This window comes from Geotrypetes seraphini, chromosome 1 (genome assembly GCF_902459505.1).
Source record: "Geotrypetes seraphini chromosome 1, aGeoSer1.1, whole genome shotgun sequence".
Taxonomy (NCBI): domain Eukaryota; kingdom Metazoa; phylum Chordata; class Amphibia; order Gymnophiona; family Dermophiidae; genus Geotrypetes; species Geotrypetes seraphini.
The window spans coordinates 27,060,529-27,082,633 of NC_047084.1; the positions used below are offsets into that span (position 1 = coordinate 27,060,529).

At 43.5% G+C, this 22,105-nt stretch overlaps 1 protein-coding gene across 6 annotated transcripts in view; it reads right to left on the minus strand.

The window, feature by feature from the left end:
* The window catches only part of GFM2 (GTP dependent ribosome recycling factor mitochondrial 2), a 201,894-nt gene that overhangs the window by 90,233 nt on the left and 89,556 nt on the right, over nucleotides 1–22,105 (minus strand). For all 6 annotated transcript variants that reach the window (XM_033929287.1, XM_033929289.1, XM_033929285.1 and 3 more), the window contains 3 exons: nucleotides 18,435–18,583; nucleotides 4,990–5,130; nucleotides 4,789–4,888 (listed from right to left, as the gene is read on the minus strand). In XM_033929287.1, coding sequence (XP_033785178.1) covers nucleotides 4,789–4,888; nucleotides 4,990–5,130; nucleotides 18,435–18,583 — 390 coding nt within the window. The remainder of the gene's footprint in view (nucleotides 1–4,788; nucleotides 4,889–4,989; nucleotides 5,131–18,434; nucleotides 18,584–22,105) is intronic.

Below are 22,105 nucleotides of genomic sequence, written 5' to 3' on the forward strand. Positions count from 1 at the left end.
TGAAAAATGGGAAATTCCTCACCAATAACGGTCACATAATAATAACCCCTATCCTAAAAAATTGTAAAGAATCCTCAGCTCTAGTATCCAACTATAGACCAAATGCTTCCATTCCACTTATCGTAAAAATCATGGAGGGATTGGTACACTCCCAAATGATGGAATATCTTGACCAGTTCTCACTCCTACATGAGACTCAATCCGGCTTTAGACCTCTTTTCAGCACGGAAACCATAATTGTGGCTATCTTAGATAATTTGCATCTATTGTTAAGCAAAGGCCTCAATGCCCTGATCATGCAATTCGACATGAGCTCCGCCTTTGATCTAGTAGACCATGCAAAAATGCTACAATGCCTAGATGCTATTGGTATTGGGGTGAAGTGCTAAACTGGTTTCCTTCTATCTCGCACCTTCTATCTCGCACCTATCAGGTACGTTTCAATAATGATCTCTCCAACACCTGGAGCAACCCATCCGGTGTACTGCAAGGGTCCCTGCTATCCCCATTGCTTTTCAATATCTACATGACCTCACTGGGCGTACAATTAACCCAGCTGGAGACAAAATTATTCAGTTACGCTGATGACTTTACGATCATCATCCCATTTGCCAACTCCATCTCGGAAACCATTCCCAAAGCATCAGAAGCCATAAACTTGATGGAGCACTGGATGACTTCAAGCTCAAGCTCAATACAGAGAAGACAAAATTTTTCGTCGCTTCACCACACCCGCTTGACACCAAAACACCACTAGGCATCAACAAACTTAACTACCCCATACAGCCCACCATTAAAATACTGGGTGTAACTCTTGACCAATGCCTAACCATGAAAGACCAGGTGGACTCCTTAATCAAAAAGGATTTTTTCACCCTCTGGAAGCTTAAATCTATTAAATAAAATTTTGACAACTCTGCATTCAGAATCCTGGTACAATCCCTCGTACTGAGTCAACTCGACTACTGTAACATCGCCTATTTAGCAATCTCCCAAAATAATATGCGATGCTTACAATTAATGCAAAACACTGCGGTCAGACTTATCTTTGGTCTAAAGAAATTTGACCATGTGATGCCATACTACAAACAGCTACACTGGCTGCCATTGGAAGCTCGTGTGAAGTTTAAGTTCGCCTGCCTCTGCTTTAAAGTTCTTTACGGTCTAGCCCCTAAATACATAACTGACCTCTTCTCCTTCTCAGCCAACAGACACAAGAGAAGCTCCCACTTGCACTTCGTTTCTCCCCCGGTTAGAGGTTGCAAACTAAAAAAACACCATGAACACCTTCTCTCACATCAAGCAGCTTTATGGGGTAAAGATCTAGAACAACTCCTCTCGCCCACCACTTACGAGGTATTCAGGAAGCGCCTCAAAACTCACCTGTTCCTGAAGTATCTAGACAGCTGACCCATTTCTCTTTCCCCTCTATAACGATTTTCTTACACTATCCCCCTCTTGTTTTCCCATCCCCTAAGTTCTCTCAACTTCTCTCAAGTTCTCAAGTTCATTAATATTTTGTAAACTGCATAGAACTTAACGGTACTGCGGTATATAAACTGTTACTATTATTATTACTATACTTGAAGAATCTATTTCTGAGTCAACGTTGAGAGCAACATTATTGATATCTTTTGTTTTTCAACAGGACATGGATGCATTTATGAAATTATATTTTAAATTTTCTAAAAATTTGTTTTATGGTAAAAGAATATGGGTGTAACAATAAATTTACCCTCCCCGCCCCCCCTCACAATCAAACTTGTAAATTTAAGGGGGAAAAAAATAAAATAAAATGTCATCTAATCGGTACAATACTTTGTAAATGGCTCCCACACATCCTGAAATTTCCTGAAAAAACTGCGCTGTATTGCAATAAATCTTTCCATTTTATAAACATGACATAAGGAATTCCACCAGAAATTATAGTTTAATCTATTCCAATTTTTCCAATTATATGTAATTTGTTGGATAGCAACCCCAGTAGGAAGGGTGGGAGATAAGAGCATATTATTTGTACCATTGATGATTATTACCGTATTTGCCGGCGTATAAGACGACTGGGCGTATAAGACGACCCCCCAACTTTTACAGTTAAAATATAGAGTTTGTTATATACTCGCCGTATAAGACTACCCCTTCTTCCGCACACCTTCTGCACAACCTTCTGCCTGCCTGTCCCCCCCTTGAAGGTCTGCACCCCCCGAAGGCCTGCACCCCCCCGAAGGCCTGTCCCCCCCCTTGTAGGGCTGTCCCCCCCTTATAGGCCTGTCTCCCCCTTGAAGGCCTGCCTGCCTGCCTTTCCCCCCTTGAAGGCCTGTCCCCCCTTGAAGGCCTGCCTGCCTGCCTGTCACCCCCTCCCCCTTGAAAGCCTGCCTGCCTGCCCCACCCGCCCCACCCTGAAGGCCTGATGCCCCGACCCACCCCGAAGGACCGCTCGCCCCCCTGGCCTCCCCGCACCACCTATGAAGCAGCCGCAGCAGGATCGCGAAGTCAGCGTCAGCGATCCCTGCGCTGCTTCCTGCGCCACGGTCCCGCCCCTCCTCTGACGTCAGAGAAGGGGCGGGATCGCGGCGCAGGAAGCAGCGCAGGAATCGCTGACGCTGACTTCGCGATCCTGCTGCGGGCTGCTTCACAGGTGGTGCAGGAAGGTCAGTGGGGCGAGCGGTCCTTCTGGGGTGGCGGGGGACTGAACGGCAAGGCCGGGAACACCCCCTTAGGGCTGGCACCCGGGGCGCACCGCCCCCTCCGCCCCCCCCTTGGTATGCCACTGCATGTAAACAGTACCCGGCGTATAAGACGACCCCCGACTTTGGGGAGGATTTTAAGGTACTGAAAAGTCGTCTTATACGCCGGCAAATACGGTAAGTGTTATATTTATTGTTAATTTGTTTGGATATATTGTTACACTTATTGTAAATTTGAAAATGAATAAAGAATTAAAAAAAAAAAAGAATATGGGTGTACCCAGATGTGACAAAAATTACTCAAGAAAGGAGGAAACAGTTTTTATCTTTAAAACAAGATGTAATATCTCTGGGTGCCTCTTTTCTTCTGGCATATCCCTGTAAATGCATTATAAAGTATTCCCAAGTTAAGTATTTGTTTTTTTTCACCAGATCAGTTAAAATCCTTTTTGGAGCTGAAAAAGATAGCTTGATGAAGTGTGCACAAGTGCGATGAATAAGCAATGGCGATTTGAGAATTAGTGTTAAGCCTTACCTATTACCTTTACGTTAATTTAATTTATCTCTCTTTAAATGTTTAGGCTATACTCCTCTCTTACTTGTGGTCTAAGGAAGTTAGTTAAAATTATTCCACTATTGTATTTTTGGATTATATTATAATACCTTAATGTATTTCTGTAACAAGAAGTTATTTTTCTTGTAAAAATTTGATGAAAAATTTAAAAAAATATAGAAAAAAAAGAAAGTCCCAACTGCTTTATCTAAATGTGGTTTATCAACTATCACTCTTGGGGTAATTCTATGCACAATTTTTGAAAATTCTGCTTTATCTGTAGTGTTTTTGCACAGAATTTCTTAATCATAAGGTTTGAAACTCTACCCTGCCTTTTCCCTCCTCAGGCTCCAGCCTTCCCAGTTTCATCTGCAGTTCTCTAACTCACAGCAAGACTCCTAATTCTGTTTGTTCTGCCCCCATCCCAAGAGCACAATCTCAGCTTTTCTGTTGCCTCTCCCACCTCTATGATATATTCTGCTTTTTCTGCATCCCCTCAATTCCCATAGCACATTTTCAGCTTTTGCTACTCATCTTTCCCAGTCTCAAAGGCACACTCTCACCCTACTCTATTGCTCTGCTCTCTATCCTCCCCATTGCATACTCACCTTGCTCTATCCCTTTGTTCATCTTTCCCTGTGACCCTCCCCACAGAACATTTAGCAAACATTGGTAGCTCTCTTCCCCTCCACTGCAGGGATCAGTGGAGTAGGAAGAGGAGAAAGTGAACTGCTACACATCAAGTCAGGATGGTCTCGGGGCTCAAGGATCTCTCATACGAAGAGAGGCTGAACAAATTGCGGCTCTACTCTCTCGAGGAACGCAGAGAGAGGGGAGACATGATTGAGATGTTCAAATATATCACCGGGCGTATCGAAGTGGAAGAAGATATTTTCCTTCTCCAAGGACCCTCAGCCGCTTAAACTCAGGGGCGGGAAATTTCATGGTGACACCAGAAAGTATTTCTTCACTGAAAGAGTAGATGAACATTGGAACAAGCTTCCAATACAGGTGATCGAGGCCAACAGCGTGCCAGATTTTAAGGATAAATGGGATGCCCATTTGGTATCCCTGAGAGGGTGAATGTAAGGATGGGTAACTTGGAGCGGGGGCTCTAGAGCAGACTTAGGGGGTGGGTCTGTGGAGTGGGCAGACTTGATGGGCTATAGCCCTTATCTGCCGTCATTTTTCTATGTTTCTATGTTTCCTCCTCCTCTGCTAATTTATAACTAAACTGCTCTGCCATCTTATACTGAACTATTTCTATGAACTGAGTGGGCTTTCCTACAGCCCCAAGGTTCACAGGAGCAGCCTGGTCAAAGCCAGCAGTTCATTTTCTCCTCCTCTTGCAGTGAGACCTCTGCAGGGAAGGGGGGAAGAGAGACCCGATACCGGTACAGAATTCTGAGTGTTCTAAGGACACTGAGAATTCTATATGAATTTTGTGCTATAACGGTTGCACAGAATTCCTCCAGGAATAAAATTTGTAAATGAACTAAAAACATAAATAAAATTTAAAAACTTTAAGATTCAAGCATGTAACATTACCTGTTTTAGTCCAACGGAAAGTGCAATATTGCCCTCTGTCAGTGAAGGTATTTCTATGTTCTGGTCAGCAAAAGGCAATAGCAAACGGCTCATTCTCTCACTATAATAAAAATGAACATGGTTTGTGTTCTTATTTTCTGAAATGTATAGATCTCCCAAAAACTATACTCTAGAAGCTGCTCCAGTCCATCCCTTACTTACGTGCAATTCCTGTTAATGTTATGTACAGCTGACTGAGGCTTCATGGTACCGGAGTAGATGCGAAGAAACACCAGAGATCCACGCTGCTTGTCATGGATGACTTTAAACGCCAATGCACACAAGTCATTTCCATACCATTGTCTATTACATAAAAGGAGGATGTCACTGGAGAGGCTCGAGAGGATTTGGTTACAAATCTCTGCAGAACAGTGGGCCTACCACAAATTTATTTATGGTGATTTAGTAATAATTGCCTTTTTGACAAAACTAACCTGAGATATTAAGAAATAAGTAACACAAATGTACATATTGTATCACAAAAACAATTTTTTGTACCCTCAATGAACTAAACATTAGGTTCTTACCTTTGCTAATCTTCTTTCTTGTAAATCCACACTTTATTCCAGGACCAGTGGGTTATTTCCCTCCACCCACCAGGACTTTGTAGGAAGCCTCAAACTTCAGAGACTTAAACCCCTTCCCCTCTTACCTCATCACTGTGCCTAATCCTCAATCAGTCTTAAAGCAGCCAGTACCATCCATTGAGGATAACAACAAGAGAGAGGGGAACAGGTAAACTCCCTAGTAAATAAATAAATTCTGCTCATAACAACAAATGAAAAACAGCAATAATGAAAAACAGAGGACAGGTTATAAAACATTAGAAGCCCATGAGACACAGCCTACACTGTCAGAAGGGGGCACCTGAACCAGGGACACCACCCCCAAACTAAGTGCTAAACCCATTCTGATGGCACTCTTATAAAGACTGGTCAGAAAAAAGAAATCTAGCTTACCAGTAATTGTGAAGGCAGACGATTGGCGAATCAGCAAGGTATAGGGCGGGTTCTCAGAATAAAGTATGGATTTACAAGAAAGAAGATTAGTAAAGGTAAGAACCTAAGCTTTCGTTCTTATTCCAGGATCAGTAAGACGTAACAGAGTAGTCCCGAATATTCAGGGTAGGACTGATAAGCCCACTGCCAAAAAGGAGGCACCAAAAGCAGTATTCTTGGCCGCCATATTATCCTGTAAAACTTGGTGAAGGTATGCAAGAAGGGCTAGGTAGTGGCCCTGCAAATCTCATCCAGAGAAACAGCCAACTCTGCCCAAGAGGATGAAACACCACTGATTGAATGAGCCAACACCGCGAGGGGTAGCTTCTTTCTGCCTGCCACATAAGCCATGGAAATGGCCATCCAAATCCACCTAGAAATGGTAGCCTTAGAAGCCAGCCTACATAACATAGTAGATGACGGCAGATAAAGACCCGAATGGTCCATCCAGTCTACCCAACCTGATTCAATTTAAATTTTTTAATTTTTTCTTGTTAGCTATTTCTGGGCAAGAATCCAAAGCTTTACCCTGTACTGAGCTTGGGTTCCAACTGCCGAAATCTCTGTTAAGACTTACTCCAGCCCATTTACATCCTCCCAGCCACTGAAGCCCTCCCCAGCCCATCCTCCACCAAACGGCCATACACAGACACAGACCGTGCAAGTCTTCCCAGTACTGGCCTTAGTTCAATATTTAATATTATTTTCTGATTCTAAATCCTCTGTGTTCATCCCACGCTTCTTTGAACTCAGTCACAGTTTTACTCTCCACCACCTCTCTCGGGAGCGCATTCCAGGCATCCACTACCCTCTCCGTAAAGTAGAATTTCCTAAAATTGCCCCTGAATCTACCACCCCTCAACCTCAAATTATGTCCTCTGGTTTTACCATTTTCCTTTCTTTGGAAAAGATTTTGTTCTACGTTAATACCCTTCAAGTATTTGAACGTCTGAATCATATCTCCCCTGTTTCTCCTTTCCTCTAGGGCAGGGGTGTCCAATGTCGGTCCTCGAGGGCCGCAGTCCAGTCGGATTTTCAGGATTTCCCCAATGAATATACATGAGGTCTATTTCCATGCACTGCTTTCATTGTATGCTAATAGATCTCATGCATATTCATTGGGGAAATCCTGAAAACCCGACTGGATTGCGGCCCTCGAGGACCGACATTGGACACCCCTGCTCTAGGGTATACATATTCAGGGCTTCCAGTCTCTCCTCATACGTCTTCTGGCACAAGCCTCCCATCATTTTCATCGCCCTCCTCTGGACCGCCTCAAGTCTTCTTATGTCCTTCGCCAGATACGGTCTCCAAAACTGAACACAATACTCCAAGTGGGGCCTTACCAATGACCTGCAGGGCCGCCATCAGGGCAGTACTACCAGTCCTGCATTCAGGGGCCCGGAGCTGACAGGGGGCCCGGGCTCCCCCAGGGTCCTAGGCAGAGTTCTAAGGCAGGGGCGCCAGTAGCTCGCCAAGGCAAAGTGAGTCGATCACCCAGGACTCACTTTGTCTTGGCGATCTAATCTATCGGGTCGATCAGTCTTCCTCTCCCCGACGTCAATTCTGCAGTCGGAGAGGAAGTTCGGGCCAGCCAATCGCTGCCTGGCTGGGCGGAACTTCCTCTCCGACGGCAGACTTGACGTCGGGGAGAGGAAGACTGATCGGCCCGAAGCAGGGAGAGCATGCGTCGGCGTCGGCTTTGGGGCCTGTTATCCATTGGTGAGTCCTGTTCCCCGATGGCAGCGGCAGTGGCTTGGGAAACGGCAGGGAGAAAGAAAGAAAGAAAGGGGGCAGGCAGGGAAACAGAAGGAAAGAAGAGAAACAGAAAAAAAGAAAGAAAGGTCAGGGAGAGAAGAAGAAAAAGTTGGGGGAGGGAATGAGGTGTGGAGGAGAGGAAGCATACAGGCTGAAAGAAGGGAAGAAAGATTGGATGCACAGTCAGAAGAAGAAAGTGCAACCAGAGACTCATGAAATCACCAGACAAGGTAGGAAAAATGATTTTATTTTAAATTTAGCAAAGTGGAGGCAGTATTACCACAGTTTTCAAAGGAATTTGCCCAAATAACTTAATAGTTAACTGGGTAAATTCCCAGAGATGAAAACTTCCCTTCACTTACTATGCACAGTTCTGAATTTATATCTGCTGTCTATATTTTACAATATGGTCCCCTTTTACTAAACCGCAATAGTGGTTTTTAGCGCAGGGAGCCTATGAGCGTCAAGAGCAGCGCTGGGCATTCAGCGCAGCTCCCTGCGCTAAAAACTGCTATTGTGGTTTAATAAAAAGGATGGAGGGTATATTTGTCTATTTTTGTATGGTTGTTACTGAGGTGACAATGCATAGAGTCATCTGCCTTGACCTCTTTGAAAAAAACCCAGAATAGGAATGATAATTAACATTTTCTCAGCGTATAATGTGCTTTGTGTTTTTTAATTTTATTGTTGGTAGATCATTTTGACTTGGTCATTTTAAAGTAGCTCACAAGCTCAAAAAGTTTGGGCACCTCTGAGCTAGAGCGTTGAAACTGTGTATTTCTATTTTATCCCCCCTTTTACAAAACTGTGGAGCGTTTTTTAGTGCCAGCCGTGGTGGTAGCAGCTCTGATGCTCAGAATTCTATGAGCGTCAGGGCTGTTACCACCGTGGCTAAAATCCACACTACAGTTTTGTAAAAGAGTGAGGAGTTAGTTTGTGATGACATATTCCATACATTCCCATCTGAACCCCGCCGATCGCGAGCAAGCCCTATATACCTTCATCCAAAGCAGTGTCAGGCTGGCTGCACTCTAAACAGGCTGCATTGGTCTTCTCTGCTGGGGAATTCACTCTGCCGTGTTACTGATGATGTCATCAGTAATGTGGCAGAAGGAATTCCTTGGCGGACAAGGCTGAAGCAGCCTGTTTAGAGTTTAGGGATTGCTGCGAATCACATCTATAAGTCACGTTTTAAAAATTGAGATGGTTGATAATTATATACTCTTAACAGCCATCTGAAAATCCTATAAATTCTTATATCTTCTATGAGCTTTACAATCTTCTTTAGTGTGGTTGATTGCTACTGATTAGAGATTAGCCTTGTGATATACAGATGTGTTGGGAGTTGAGATTGGCATATTAATAATAATAATAACTTTATTCTTCTATACTGCCACAATCTTGCGACTTCTAGGCGGTTTACATTCAAGAGAGCTGGACATTTCAGTGAGTTACAATATGCAGATAGTCAGAGGAAATATAGAGTACAGAAACTTTGAGAAAGCGGACATGTAAGCTGTACAGTTTGCTAACTGAATATATAAAATATACAGTTTGCTAGGAAATTTCCGAGAGGACCTGTTAGGAAAAAGTCGCGAATTACAAAAAAAAAACACAAAAAAAATACAGCGACAATTACAATATACAACGAAAATTTCAATATACAGCGAAATTCTGAGAGGGCTTGTTAGGAAAAGGAAAAGGTCATGAATTTAGGAAAAGATCATGAATTTATTATTCTAATGGGAAATGCAAGGAATTCATGAACATATGGAAACATTTATTTGAATAACTTATTCCCCTTGTCTAGGAGTCAAATACTGAACTAACTACAGACTCGGCCCAGAACTTTTGTTCCCTGTCTTTAAAAGGGGGATTAGTGGGTGGAAGGCGAGGTAATAGGGAAGAGGTAGGGCAGTAGGTAGAAGGGGATAAAACAGCTTTGGTTCTTTTTGTTATAGAACTGAAGTTATAAGAAACAAGGCCTTGGTTTTGATTGGATTAGAGTGCTGTTTATAATTATACAAACATTTTTGTCTTTGGATTTACATGAGTTGTTAAAAACAATAAATAGAATATTAAAAAAAAAAAAAAAAAGCTAATGTATGCTAGATTATCATGAATTAACTGCAAGGTACATCCCCGCTCAGAATTTCAAGCTCCCTCCAATCCTTCCGCAAACACCTGAAAACTTGCCTCTTTTCAAAAATCTAACACCTCCTGCTCTTTGGTACCCTGTCCCTCTTTATCTTCCTAACTCCTTTCCTATAACCCTTCATTGTAGCTCCTTTTCAACCTAACCCTGTAAACCGTGCCGAGCTCTACGCTTGTGGAGATGGTGCGGTTTACAAACCTAAAGTTTAGTTTAGTTTAGTTTAGTTTAGGCGAAGGTGTTTTCTGTGTTCTGTTTGTTCGAAAGACATGGTTTTCTGTTAGGATTGACGGTGTAGGATTGATTGGTCTGGCTTGTTTAGTTTTACAATGGGTGTATTGATGTACTGCTCACTGCAATATGTAAGATGCTGCCTTTTCCTAGGTACTCATGTGTGACGTGTGGTTTGTTACTAAAAATCATGTTTTTCTTACAGATGGGGGGGTGCCAAAAAATGATGGGCCCCGGGTGTTACATATGCTACGTACGCCACTGTATGTAAAGATACCAGAAAGCTGGCGTAGCAAAAACTTTAAGTAAATTGTTATTCTTCTAAGTTTTGAGTATTTAACCCTCCCACAATCTCACGGGCACTCGTTTCAAGTTTCAAGTTTATTGAGATTTTGACTTAAACGCAATATCAAATATTTTCAATGCGTATAACAAAAATAAATTTGGGGAAATAAATAAAACCACTTGAACAATAAACATACAAACATATCCATAGATGATTAAAATTACATAAGGAGTACAAGGATAAACTCATAGTTTAAACTCATGTTTAAAAATGCGTTCTCCGCGCCTGCTCATAAATTTGTTGACTGGAAGGATCCAGCAATGTGGCCAGATGCCATTCAGGACAAAGACAGAGAAAGAATTGTGCAATTTGGATTAATGATGGAAGATGATTTAAAGCAAATGGCACAGTCTATGAGTAAAGATCTTGACGGATGTTCTTTTTATGAATATCTCCTCTATACCAAATCACCCAATGGACGTGAGAAGATTTTACGGGACTGGCTTAGGTGGAGCATTAGCAGAAAAGTATGTGTGTATTCGGCCCATGGAAGAAGGGGGGGTGTCGGGGGGGGGGGGGAAGGGATGCGTGGGGGGCCCAATAGGATTGCTCAGTAAGGGGCCCAGAAATTTCTGATGGCAGCCCTGATGACCTGTACAGAGGCATCAACACCTTCTTCCTTCTACTGACTACGCCTCTCTTTATACAGCCCAGCATCCTTCTGGCAGCAGCCACTGCCTTTTGTCACACTGTTTTTTCGCCTTTAGATCTTCGGACACTATCACCTCAAGGTCCCTCTCCCCGTCCGTGCATATCAGCTTCTCTCCTCCCAGCATATACGGTTCCTTCCTATTATTAATCCCCAAATGCATTACTCTGCATTTCTTTGCATTGAATTTTAGTTGCCAGGCATTAGACCATTCCTCTAACTTTTGCAGATCCTTTTTCATATTTTCTACTCCCTCTTCGATGTCTACTCTGTTACAAATCTTGGTATCATCTGCAAAAAGGCACACTTTTCCTTCTAACCCTTCAGCAATGTCACTCACAAACATATTGAACAGGATTGGCCCCAGCACCGATCCCTGAGGGACTCCACTACTCATCTTTCCTTCCTTCGAGCGACTTCCATTAACCACCACCCTCTGGCGTCTGTCCGACAGCCAGTTTCTGACCTAGTTCCCCACTTTGGGTCCTAACTTCAGCCCTTCAAGTTTGTTCAACAGCTTCCTATGAGGAACTGTATCAAAGGCTTTGCTGAAATCCAAGTAAATTACATCTAGCATATGTCCTCGATCCAGCTCTCTGGTCACCCAATCAAAAAATTCAATCAGGTTCTTTAGGTTTGGGCGACACATTGACAAATTGGGTTGGGAACTGGCTTGGAGGTAGGTTTCAGAGGGTAGTGGTGAATGGCACCCCCTCCGAAATGTCAGAGGTGATAAGTGGAGTGCCACAGGGCTCCGTCCTGGGCCCGATCTTGTTCAACATCTACATAAGAGACTTGACAGAAGTGCTCCGAGGAAGAATAACATTATTCGCCGATGATGCCAAGCTAAGCAATGTAGTGAACAAGAGCACAACAGACAATAATTCAATGGCAGATGATATGATGCATGACCTACTTCTACTGGAGCACTGGTCTAGGTCCTGGCAACTCAGTTTCAATGCCAAAAAATGCAAAGTCATGCACCTGGGAAGCCGAAATCCATGCAAGCTTTACACCCTAAATGGCGAGATCTTGACAAAAACTGAAGCAGAAAGAGACTTAGGGGTGATTGTCAGGGAAGACATGAAGTCTGCAAATCAAGTTGAGCAAGCTTCATCCAAAGCAAGGCAAATCATAGGTTGCATACGCAGGAGCTTCGTCAGCCGTAGACCTGAAGTCATTATGCCACTGTATAGATCCATGGCGAGACCGCACCTGGAGTACTGTGTGCAATTTTGGAGGCCACATTACCGCAAGGATGTACTGAGACTGGAATCGGTCCAGAGAATGGCCACCAGGATGGTCTTGGGACTCAAGGAGCTCCCGTACGAGGAGCGGTTAGGGAAGTTGCAGCTCTACTCACTCGAGGAACGTAGAGAGAGGGGAGATATGATCGAGACATTCAAGTACCTCACGGGTCGCATCGAAGTGGAAGAGGATATCTTCTTTTTCAAGGGTCCCGCGGCAACAAGGGGACATCAGTGGAAAATCAGGGGCGAGAAACTGCACGGTGACACTAGGAAGTTCTTCTTCACCGAAAGGGTGGTTGATCGCTGGAATAGTCTTCCACTTCAGGTTATTGAGGCCAGAAGCGTGCCAGATTTTAAAGCCAAATGGGACAAACATGTGGGATCTATCCGCAAAGATAGATAGGGAGGGTCATTGGAGTGGGCAGACTTGATGGGCCGTGGCCCTTATCTGCCGTCTATTTCTATGTTAGGTTCGTTTGGCACGATTTACCTTTTGTAAAGCCATGTTGCCTCGAATCCTGTAACCCATTAGATTCAAGGAAGTACACTATCCTTTCTTTCAGCAACACTTCCATTATTTTTCCAACAACTGAAGTGAGGCTCACCGGCCTGTAGTTTCCTGCTTCATCCCTGTGACCACTTTTATGAATAGGGACCACATCCGCTCTCCTCCAATCCCCAGGAATCACTCCCGTCTCCAGAGATTTGTTGAAGAAGTCTTTAATAGGACTCACCAGAACCTCTCTGAGCTCCCTAAATATCCTGGGATGGATCCCGTCTGGTCCCATCGCTTTGTCCACCTTCAGTTTTTCAAGTTGTTCATAAACACCCTCCTCCGTGAACGGAGGCAGGACATGCCAGAACAAACAGGTGAACAGAGGCGAAACTCGTTGGTGACCTCCAGATACTGCAACAAAAGCCTGCGTATGTCCAAGAACCACAACACCCGGTCCTGCTCCTTAGAACCAGAGGAAGCAAAAACAGAAAGCCAGACTTCCTGATTCACATGGAAAGCAGAAACCACTTTCGGAAGTAAAGAAGTAACAATACACAGCATCAGAGCAGAATCCATAATACGCAAAAAAGGATCTCTGCAGGATAGGGCCTGAATCTTCGAAACTCTAAGGGCTGAGGTAATAGCCACCAGGAAGACTGTCTTGATCGTGAGATCCATCAGAGACACCTACTCTGACAACCTTCCAGGCCCACCCGCAGAGCCCACCTCTTCAGCCACCCAACTCTAAAGGCCTGCCGATACAAAAGTCACCTAAACAGAACACTTGCCTTCCAAGCAGGTCATCTAAATGGCTGGCTGAGCAGAATTATCTCGCACTCCTCTTCCTACCTAAACTTCAGGAAATTATTAAAAACTAGCCTATTCAACCGAATTATAACCTAAGCCCTCTCTCCCTGCCCCTGCTCCCCAAGTTCTCTTACCTTACCCTCTTCGCCCTGCCCACCTTACATTTGTCCCCTCATATTCACCTGTTTCCCGCTCATGCATATTTATTGCATCTGTATTCACTGATTGTAACTATTCGCTGATCGTCCATCCCTTCTTTGTTGTGAACCGCCTCGAACTACTAAGGCTTTGGCGGTATATAAGAAATAAAATAATAATAATAATAATACTCTAGAGGCTCATATTGCAGACAAGCCAAAGAGCGGAGAACCAGACTAAGATTCCAGGTTGGACAGGGAAGGCGCAAGGGAGGTCTCAGTCGCAGAGCGCCCCATAGAAAACGAGCTACATCTGGATGAGCTGATAAGGAGCCCCTTAAAGAAGGAGGGCCCATACATAAAAGACTGGCAAACTGCACCCGGAGCGAAGCTATGGCTAGGCCCTTCTTCAGATCATCCTGAAGAAATTCCAGGACCCAAGGAACTGATGGGAGAGACAGGTTCACCTATCTCAGGGCAAACCAGGCTTGGTAACGCTTCGAAGCCTTCGCATAGGCCACCACTGTGGAATTCCTTTTGCTGTGAAGCAACATGGTAATCTCAGCCGAAGAATAGTCCTAGCTGGTTAAGGCCGCATGCCCAAGAGCCATGCCGTAAGACCAAAGTGGTCCAGATCCTGCATTGAAATCAGACCCTGTATGAGGAGAGAATGACAAGGTTAGCCAGAGCTCCCAATCCAGCATACCATGGGCGCCCAGGCCACTTGGGTGCAACTAGAATTACCGGCCCTCATGGGCTGCTATCCACCTCAAAAGATGCCCTATCATGAACCACGGAGGGAAGACAGAGGAGACCTCTCATGGCCAGGTCTGCTTTCTTGTTGATCATCTATGCAATCAAATGTTCTTTGGGACAGGGACCACTCTCTGGGGTCCAGCGTCTGATGACTGAGAAAATCTGCTTGAATGTTGGCCACTCTTGCCATATGAGCCACCTGAAAAGCTGAGCTTCCACGCTGAGGGACACCTTATACCCCCCTGCCGATTAACATAAGTTGAGAATACATGGACGGCTCGATGAGGGAGATGACCCTCAAAGTGGAGAAGAGCCAGCCTGATCGCCCGAAGCTCCAGGAGATTGATCAACCACTTGCGCTCTGTTGGCGCCCACTGGCCCTGAACAGGAATGGTCATACACACTGCTCCCCAGCCTTTGAGACTCGCATCCATAGATAGAAGTCACCCAATCTGAGATCAGGAGGGGAAGGCCCCTGGAAAGCAAGAGAGGTCACATGGGTGCATGTAATGGGTCCTGCTGGGGATTCCAGCGTGAAAGAAGAGCATCCTGTAGCAGATGCAGACAGACTCTGGCCCAAGGAATGGGTTATGTATCCTTGCCAGGAGATAAAGCCAGAGAAATACAGTTCAGAGCTGATTTCACTACCCTTATAGAGTGTGGTGCTGCTCAGGACCTACAGAGCAATTCCAACATACCATAATTTTCATGAGTCACACAACAAGGATCTACTTAGGAAAAGACAGCACTACAATAGGCATTAGAACCACAATACACCGATTGGAAATCTAAACAAGCCAGATTTGTACAATTTAATCCTGCAATCAATGCTAACAGAAAACCATGTCCTTTTTTACACATGCAGAACACAGATCTTTACACAGTATAGAATAAGTAATCAAAACTAAAAATGAAATTAAACTGAACCTCCTAAGAAGCCAGACTCTGCATACAATGCAACACTAGAGAAAGAGGAACTGAGATGCATGCCCCTCCGGTACTTTGCAAAATATAAAAATAGCAGATGTAAAATTTCAAAAACTGACATTCCAATCACTACATTACAAACTAACAAATAACAAAAACTGGAAAACATGATCCAATTTCATTGGACTAAATACAGTTTTCATTTAGCTTTCAAATGCCAAAACTTGCTTCCTCAGGTCAGGACAGTATACTGCTATTATGGTATCCTGTTCTGACCTGAGAAAGGTGGTTTTGGTCTCTGAAAATTTGTCAAAAACGTATTAAAATTAGTCCAATAAGATGATAAGACTCTCTTTACATTTTCTATTTTAAAGTTCAAGTATTTTATTAAGTTTCTAAAACAAATAAACAAATCAAATGTGCAAATCATGCATATTATATGTATAAAATATATATAACTGATATAGCAGACTGGCACATGCATTATAAGTAAACTAGTCTTATAGCCCGTTACATTAACGGGTGCTAGACTATATGTGTGTGTGTCTCTCTTTATTTCTTTTTCTCTCTCTCTCTCCTTAGCCGCTTTCTTTCTTTCTGTCTTTCTTTTTCCTTGGATGTCCATCACCACCCCTTGCCTGCTCCCCCTGTCCATTCTCCCTTCCTTTTACCTCCCCTGTGTCCACCACCACCCCTTCACAGCTCTCCTTATGCAGAAGCAGCCCTTCTCCCTTTGTTTTACCTCCCCCCTGTCCAGCAGCACCTTTCCCTCCCCCATACCAGTTCCCTGTGCACCTGCCCCTGTGTCTTTCTTCTTGTCTTTCTGTCTCCCTTCCTCCCTCTGTCTGTGTGTCCAAAGCAGCATTCCCTCCCCCTCCATTTCCCTTCCCCCACACCAGTTCCCTGTGCACCTGCCCCTGTATTTTTCTTCTTGTCTTTCTGTCTCCCTTCCTCCCTCTATCTGTGTGTCCAAAGTAGCATTCCCTCCCCCTCCATTTCCCTCCCCCCACACCAGTTCCCTGTGCACCTGCCCCTGTGTCTTTCTGTCTCCCTTCCTCCCTCTGTCTGTCTGTCCAAAGCAACATTCCCTCCCCCCACACCAGTTCCCTGTGCAGCAGCATTATTGTTTCCTCTACCCCCTTTCCCTTCCCACAGTAGCGACTACAAATGTGGGCCCGAGTCCTTTGGCGGCCCCCCCCCCCCCTTCCCTTCCCGCGGGTCCGACTACACATGGCGATTCAAGCAGCGTGTCCAGCAGTCTTCACACGCTGCTGCGGGTCCTTCTACTGGCCTGATTTACTCTGGCACGTCCGGAGCAAATCAGGGCAGTAGAAGGGCCCGAAGCAGCGTGTGAAGACTGCTGGACACGCTGCTGAAATCGCCAGTCGGGGCTGCGGTAAGGGAAGGGGGGTCGGCAAAGGACTTGGGTGTCGGGCAGCGGAAATCTTCTTCTACCTTGCCTCTCCTCCACCGTCGGGAGTCAGCACCAGGAGCTTTAACGGCTGGTGGTTCTGCGTTGAAAGAATCCCGCGCCTCTTTGAAAACTGTCACGCCGCTGGAGGCGGGAGGCGACGGAGAGGGCAGGGGGTGAGCCGCGCATGCGCACTTCCTAGCTACAGCTCACAGAAAACGGACGCACGCTTAGGAAGTGCGCATGCGCGGCTTACCATTTTATTATATTAGATGTTATGTCTGCCTGCATACAAGTATATAAGAGAACTTCCAACTAGCATCACTTAATAATTATGTTAAGAGAAGATGATCAATATAATCTTTATACATTTTCTATTTTAATTTATTAACATTTATTAACACAGCTGACCACACTACTTTATCTTAAAGGGAAAATCAAATTTTTTTTTCTACCTTTGCTTTTTTTTTTCCAATTGTGTTGGTCCAGATTCTGGTTTCTGCATTCCTCATTTTCTCCTCTCTTGTCAGGATTTCTAGTCTGTTTCTTGTTTGTCTCTCCTCCTTTTCCTTACAGCTTTCTTAATTTTCTGCCTCTCTCTAGATTAAATTTTCTTACCAACCACTTTTCACTGTCTACCTACAGCTTGCCACCTTTTTCCCTCTCCCCATTATCTCAATAACTCTTCCTCTTCCCCCATCCATTTCCCCCACTTCCATCAGTGTCTGCCCCCCTCTCTCCCTCCCCCACTTCCATCAGTGTCTTCCCCCTCTCTCTCTACCCCATTTCCATGCAACTGCCCAGTCTCCTCACCCATAAGCATATGCACCCTCTCTCCTCTCCACTTCCATGCAGCTGCTCTCCATCTCCCGCCTCCTCACTTCTATCAACATCTGCCCCCTTAACACCACTTTCACCAGCCTCTGTCCCCTCCCCATTTCCATCAGTGTCTGCTCCATCTCTCTCCCCACCCCACTTCCATGAGTATCTGCTCCCTGGCATCCCCACAACTGATGCTGCTTTTCCAAACCATCAGCAGCAACCAGCAAGCTGAAATAGTGGTTGTAGGACCTTCCTGTACATACCTAAGGCTGCAGGCTCTGCCTCGAAACAGTCAACAGGGGGCGGGACTCCAGCCACAGATAAATACAGGAAAGTCTTGCAAAAGCTCTATTTCAGTTTGTCATTGCTGCTATTGGAAAGTAGCAGCAATGAAGAGAGGTACGGAAGGGAGAATGTGGTGGTTGTGACCTAAACAGCTGTATAGTCTCCTGCTAAAAGGTGCATGGTCACGCAGTTAGAGGAAACAATGACCATAAGCTATTTTAAATATAAAAATTCATTGGGATTAAGCATGATTTTGAGCAGATAAATGATAGCAAGTAAAATTTCCAAAATAAACATGCATTGTTGTGGTAGAATATTAGCCTACACATACAGTATACTCTGAAGGGTCATCCATAACACATCCCCGATTCCTAAGTTTAAATCCCTTCATCTACCACAAAACTATAATTAGAATCAGCACTATGTGAAATTTAAACCAGATTTCTTTCCTGATGCTTCATACTTCCAATAAGAAAGATGTGGCAGCAGCCACTGATGTTTGGAAAGCTCATGTTCTACTTCTATCAGGTTAGTCCTTTAAAAGGTATTTTAACTTATAGCAAACCACAGTTCTTTACTCACAGAAAGTCATGGTAACACTCATTTGGGGCTGGAAGGTACATGGTAATAGCATCAAGTAATGGCTGTATTCCTTTGTTCTTCAATGCACTTCCACACAACACAGGGACTGCTCTTTGTGCCAGCGTGAGCCTCCGGATTGCTGCCTGAAACTGAACAAAGAAGCAGATTCAGTTTCTTTTTCTTTTTTATAAATCTTTATTCATTTTTATCTCGTACATCAAGTGAAGATACACATATTAAATCAATTTTTACAAAACACTTGAAATTACAATCATATAATCTTATAGAATAAGAATAAATACCCCCCCAATGATCAATACTTAATTGACAATATTATACAGATATCCCATCCCTATCCCAGTATAAACTATTCATGTGCTTAAGATGTCTGATCACTAGAATAAGAAATCAGATTCAGTTTCATGTTTTCAGAACTTAGCAGCTTTCTTCTTGAAATTAGAAAAAAAAAAAAAAAAAAAATAGAAAATGCTAAGGAAAATATTCAACAGGAAGATAAAAAAGTTTGCTTTATCGTTTATCCAGATCTTTGGCTAACTTATCTGGTTAGGTCAGGCCACAGAATATAGTGGCCTAAAGTTAAACAAATAAAACCATCTGGTTTGCTTAAGGACAGTGGCTTTTCCAAACAGACATAATTGGATTGCGTTAAATAGTCACACACACACACAAGGGGTGATGCCTGCTGCATATACTGTAACAGAACATATTTATCCACTCGTATCCTAGCTAAGAATTTTCAAGCACCATTCTGATCTCATTTGCAACCTCTATAAATTAGTCCCCTTATTTTCTATCTATAAGCTCCATCCATGATTGAAGTCTACAAAATCCTGAGTGGAGTAGAACGGGTACAAGTGGATCGATTTTTCACTGCAGGGAAATACTTTTAAAACCAATAGGAGGAAATATTTTTTCACTCAGACAACAGTTAAGCTCTGGAACGAAAGATTAGTTTTCTTACCTCTCCTAATCTTTCTTGTAAATCTCCTCTGGAGGTTGAACACTAGGGTCTTGCAACCTTTCCAGCCTTGGCTGCAGAGCTCACAATCAAATTTTGTCTCCTCCCTCTGAGGATACTTCCCTGGATACTTCCCATGATTCTCAGTTGGTAGCAAAGCCAGACAGATCTAGCACAAACAGGAAACACAAGAAAGAGAGGGGTGCGGGGACTCACCACTACAAGTCAATTCTGCTCATGATAAACAAATACATAACATATATCTATTTCTATTTAGCTTGCCAGCATAATTCTTGGATCTAAAGAGGACTTGAGCTAATTTTACCATAATAATTCTTATAGTTTTACTTAGCTTTTTTTATGTAAGGATTTATTGTTTAATGATTAATATGCTTTGGTTAAATTTGCTTTTTGTACAAGTTATACTTGATAATATATTGAAATCAATAAAAAATACTTAAAGACAAATACATAACAAACAAATACCAATAAGGCCAAAATTTGTCGAATAAGAAATTGGAGCATTAAAAACAGCATAACTGTGCGCTAAAGGAGACAGTCTGAGTATAAGAAGGGGCACCACCCAGGGACTCTTCTAACCCCTTAACCATACATTAATGGATACTCCCGTGATTCTTAGTGGTCAAGGACAAAAAAACAGCTTAACAGTTACTGAATAGGCAAACTGCGAATCGGACAGAATAGATGGGCGGGTGTACAGCCTCCAGAGGAGATTTACAAGAAAGAAGATTAGCAGAGGTAAGGAACCTAATCTTTTGTTCTTGTACAATCCCTCTGGAGGCTGAATACTATGGATGTATCAAAGCAGTCCCAACTCTCAGGGGGTCCTGATGAGCCCATCACCAGAACAGAAGCCCCAAAAGCTGTATCATACATAGCCGCCACATCAAGGTAATAAACCTGGTAAAAGTATGAAGAGAGGTCCAAGTGGCCACCTTACAAATCCCCACAGGTGAGACTAAATGAGCTTCTGCCCATGAGGAAGCCATACCTCTGGAAGAGTGAGTTTTCACACCAAGGGAAGGCTTTTTCCTTGCTGACATATAGGCAGCAGAAATGACCGAACATATCCATCTCGAGATGGTAGCCTTGGATGCTGGCTGACCCCGGCGCGCGGGGCCTGCCAAGGCAAAGAGATGGTCCAACAGACGGAAGACATTTGTGGCCTCCAGGAATCTCAAAAGGAGAAGCTGCACAGCTAGAGACCGCATAATATGGTCCTTAGACCTGGAGCCCTATGGAACAAAGGCGGGCAGACGAACTTCCTGGTTGACATGGAATGAAGAAACCACTTTAATGAGAAAGGAAAGCACTGTCCTCAAAACCACCGCAGACTCCGTGATGTGAAGAAAAGGGTCACTGCACGACAGAGCCTGAAGTTCCAACACTCTCTGTGCAGAAGTGACTGCAACTAGGAAGACGTTCTTGATGGAAATAACTGTCAGAGAAATCCCCTCCAGAGGTTCATAGGGCGGATGACCCAGCGAGTGGAGAACCAGATTCAGGTTCTACGTGGGATAAGGCAGTCACAAGGGAGGCCTCAGCCTCCCCGCACCCCGCAAGAAGCGGACAATGTCCAGGTGAGACACTAGAGAACCCCTGAGAGAAGAGGGACCCAAATACGACAGTCCCGCAAACTGTACATGGAGAGAAGAAACCGCCAGCCCCTTCCTGAGGACAGCCTGCAGGAAGTCCAGAACATGTGCCACTAACGGGCCATAGGGTCCAATTGAACCCCCGCACACCCAAGCCAGAATGCACCTCTAGGCTTTTGCGTAGGCCGACACAGTTGATTTCAGGAGTTCTCTTTTTGCTCACCAGTTCATAAATCTTTTTCAAGAATTGATTACATATTGGTATCAAATTCCATAGTGCAACAAGTGACACAAGCTTCTATTGATCCAATTATTTTGTCTGATCATGGAGGAGTGTGGATTACACTTACACTAGATAATAATGAATACAATAGATCATTATGGAGGTTTGATAATACATTGGTTTCAAATTCAACTTTTCTTGAAGAAATTAAGTTAAAAATTTTGGAATTTTTCCAAATAAATACCTCAGCAGATATTAATACGGAAATCTTATGGGATGCATTTAAAGCTACTATAAGAGATAATATTATTTCTTATTCTGCGTATATTAAAAAACAACTTATTAAACAATTTTCAGATTTGGAAAAAGAAATTAAATTGCTGGAATCCAAATTAATAGATGATTGGAATCACGAAAATTTGCAAACTTTATTAAAGGCTAAAGGCAAATATAATGAAATTTCTTCAAAAATGGCAAGGAAAGATTTGTTTTCTCTGCAAACCTTGTATTATGGAAAATCTAATAAGGCAGGAAGTTTACTTACAAATTATCTTAAAGCAAAAAAGAGAAGAATAAAAATATGTGCAATAAAAGATGAGAAAGGAAATATGCATAATCAAACTAATAACATTTTAAATCAATTTTTGGCTTTTTACAAAGAGTTGTATTCTTCCGAGTCTTCTATTGATAAAGTTCAAAAAGGTATGGAATTTTTAAATCTTCTTGAGGGTCGAAAGCTTCCTGATCATATAAAAAGAAGTTTAGAAGAACCTATATCATTAAAAGAATTAGAAACAGCATTGAAGTCTCTTAGAGTTGGATCCGCTCCAGGTGGGGATGGTTTTACTGTGGA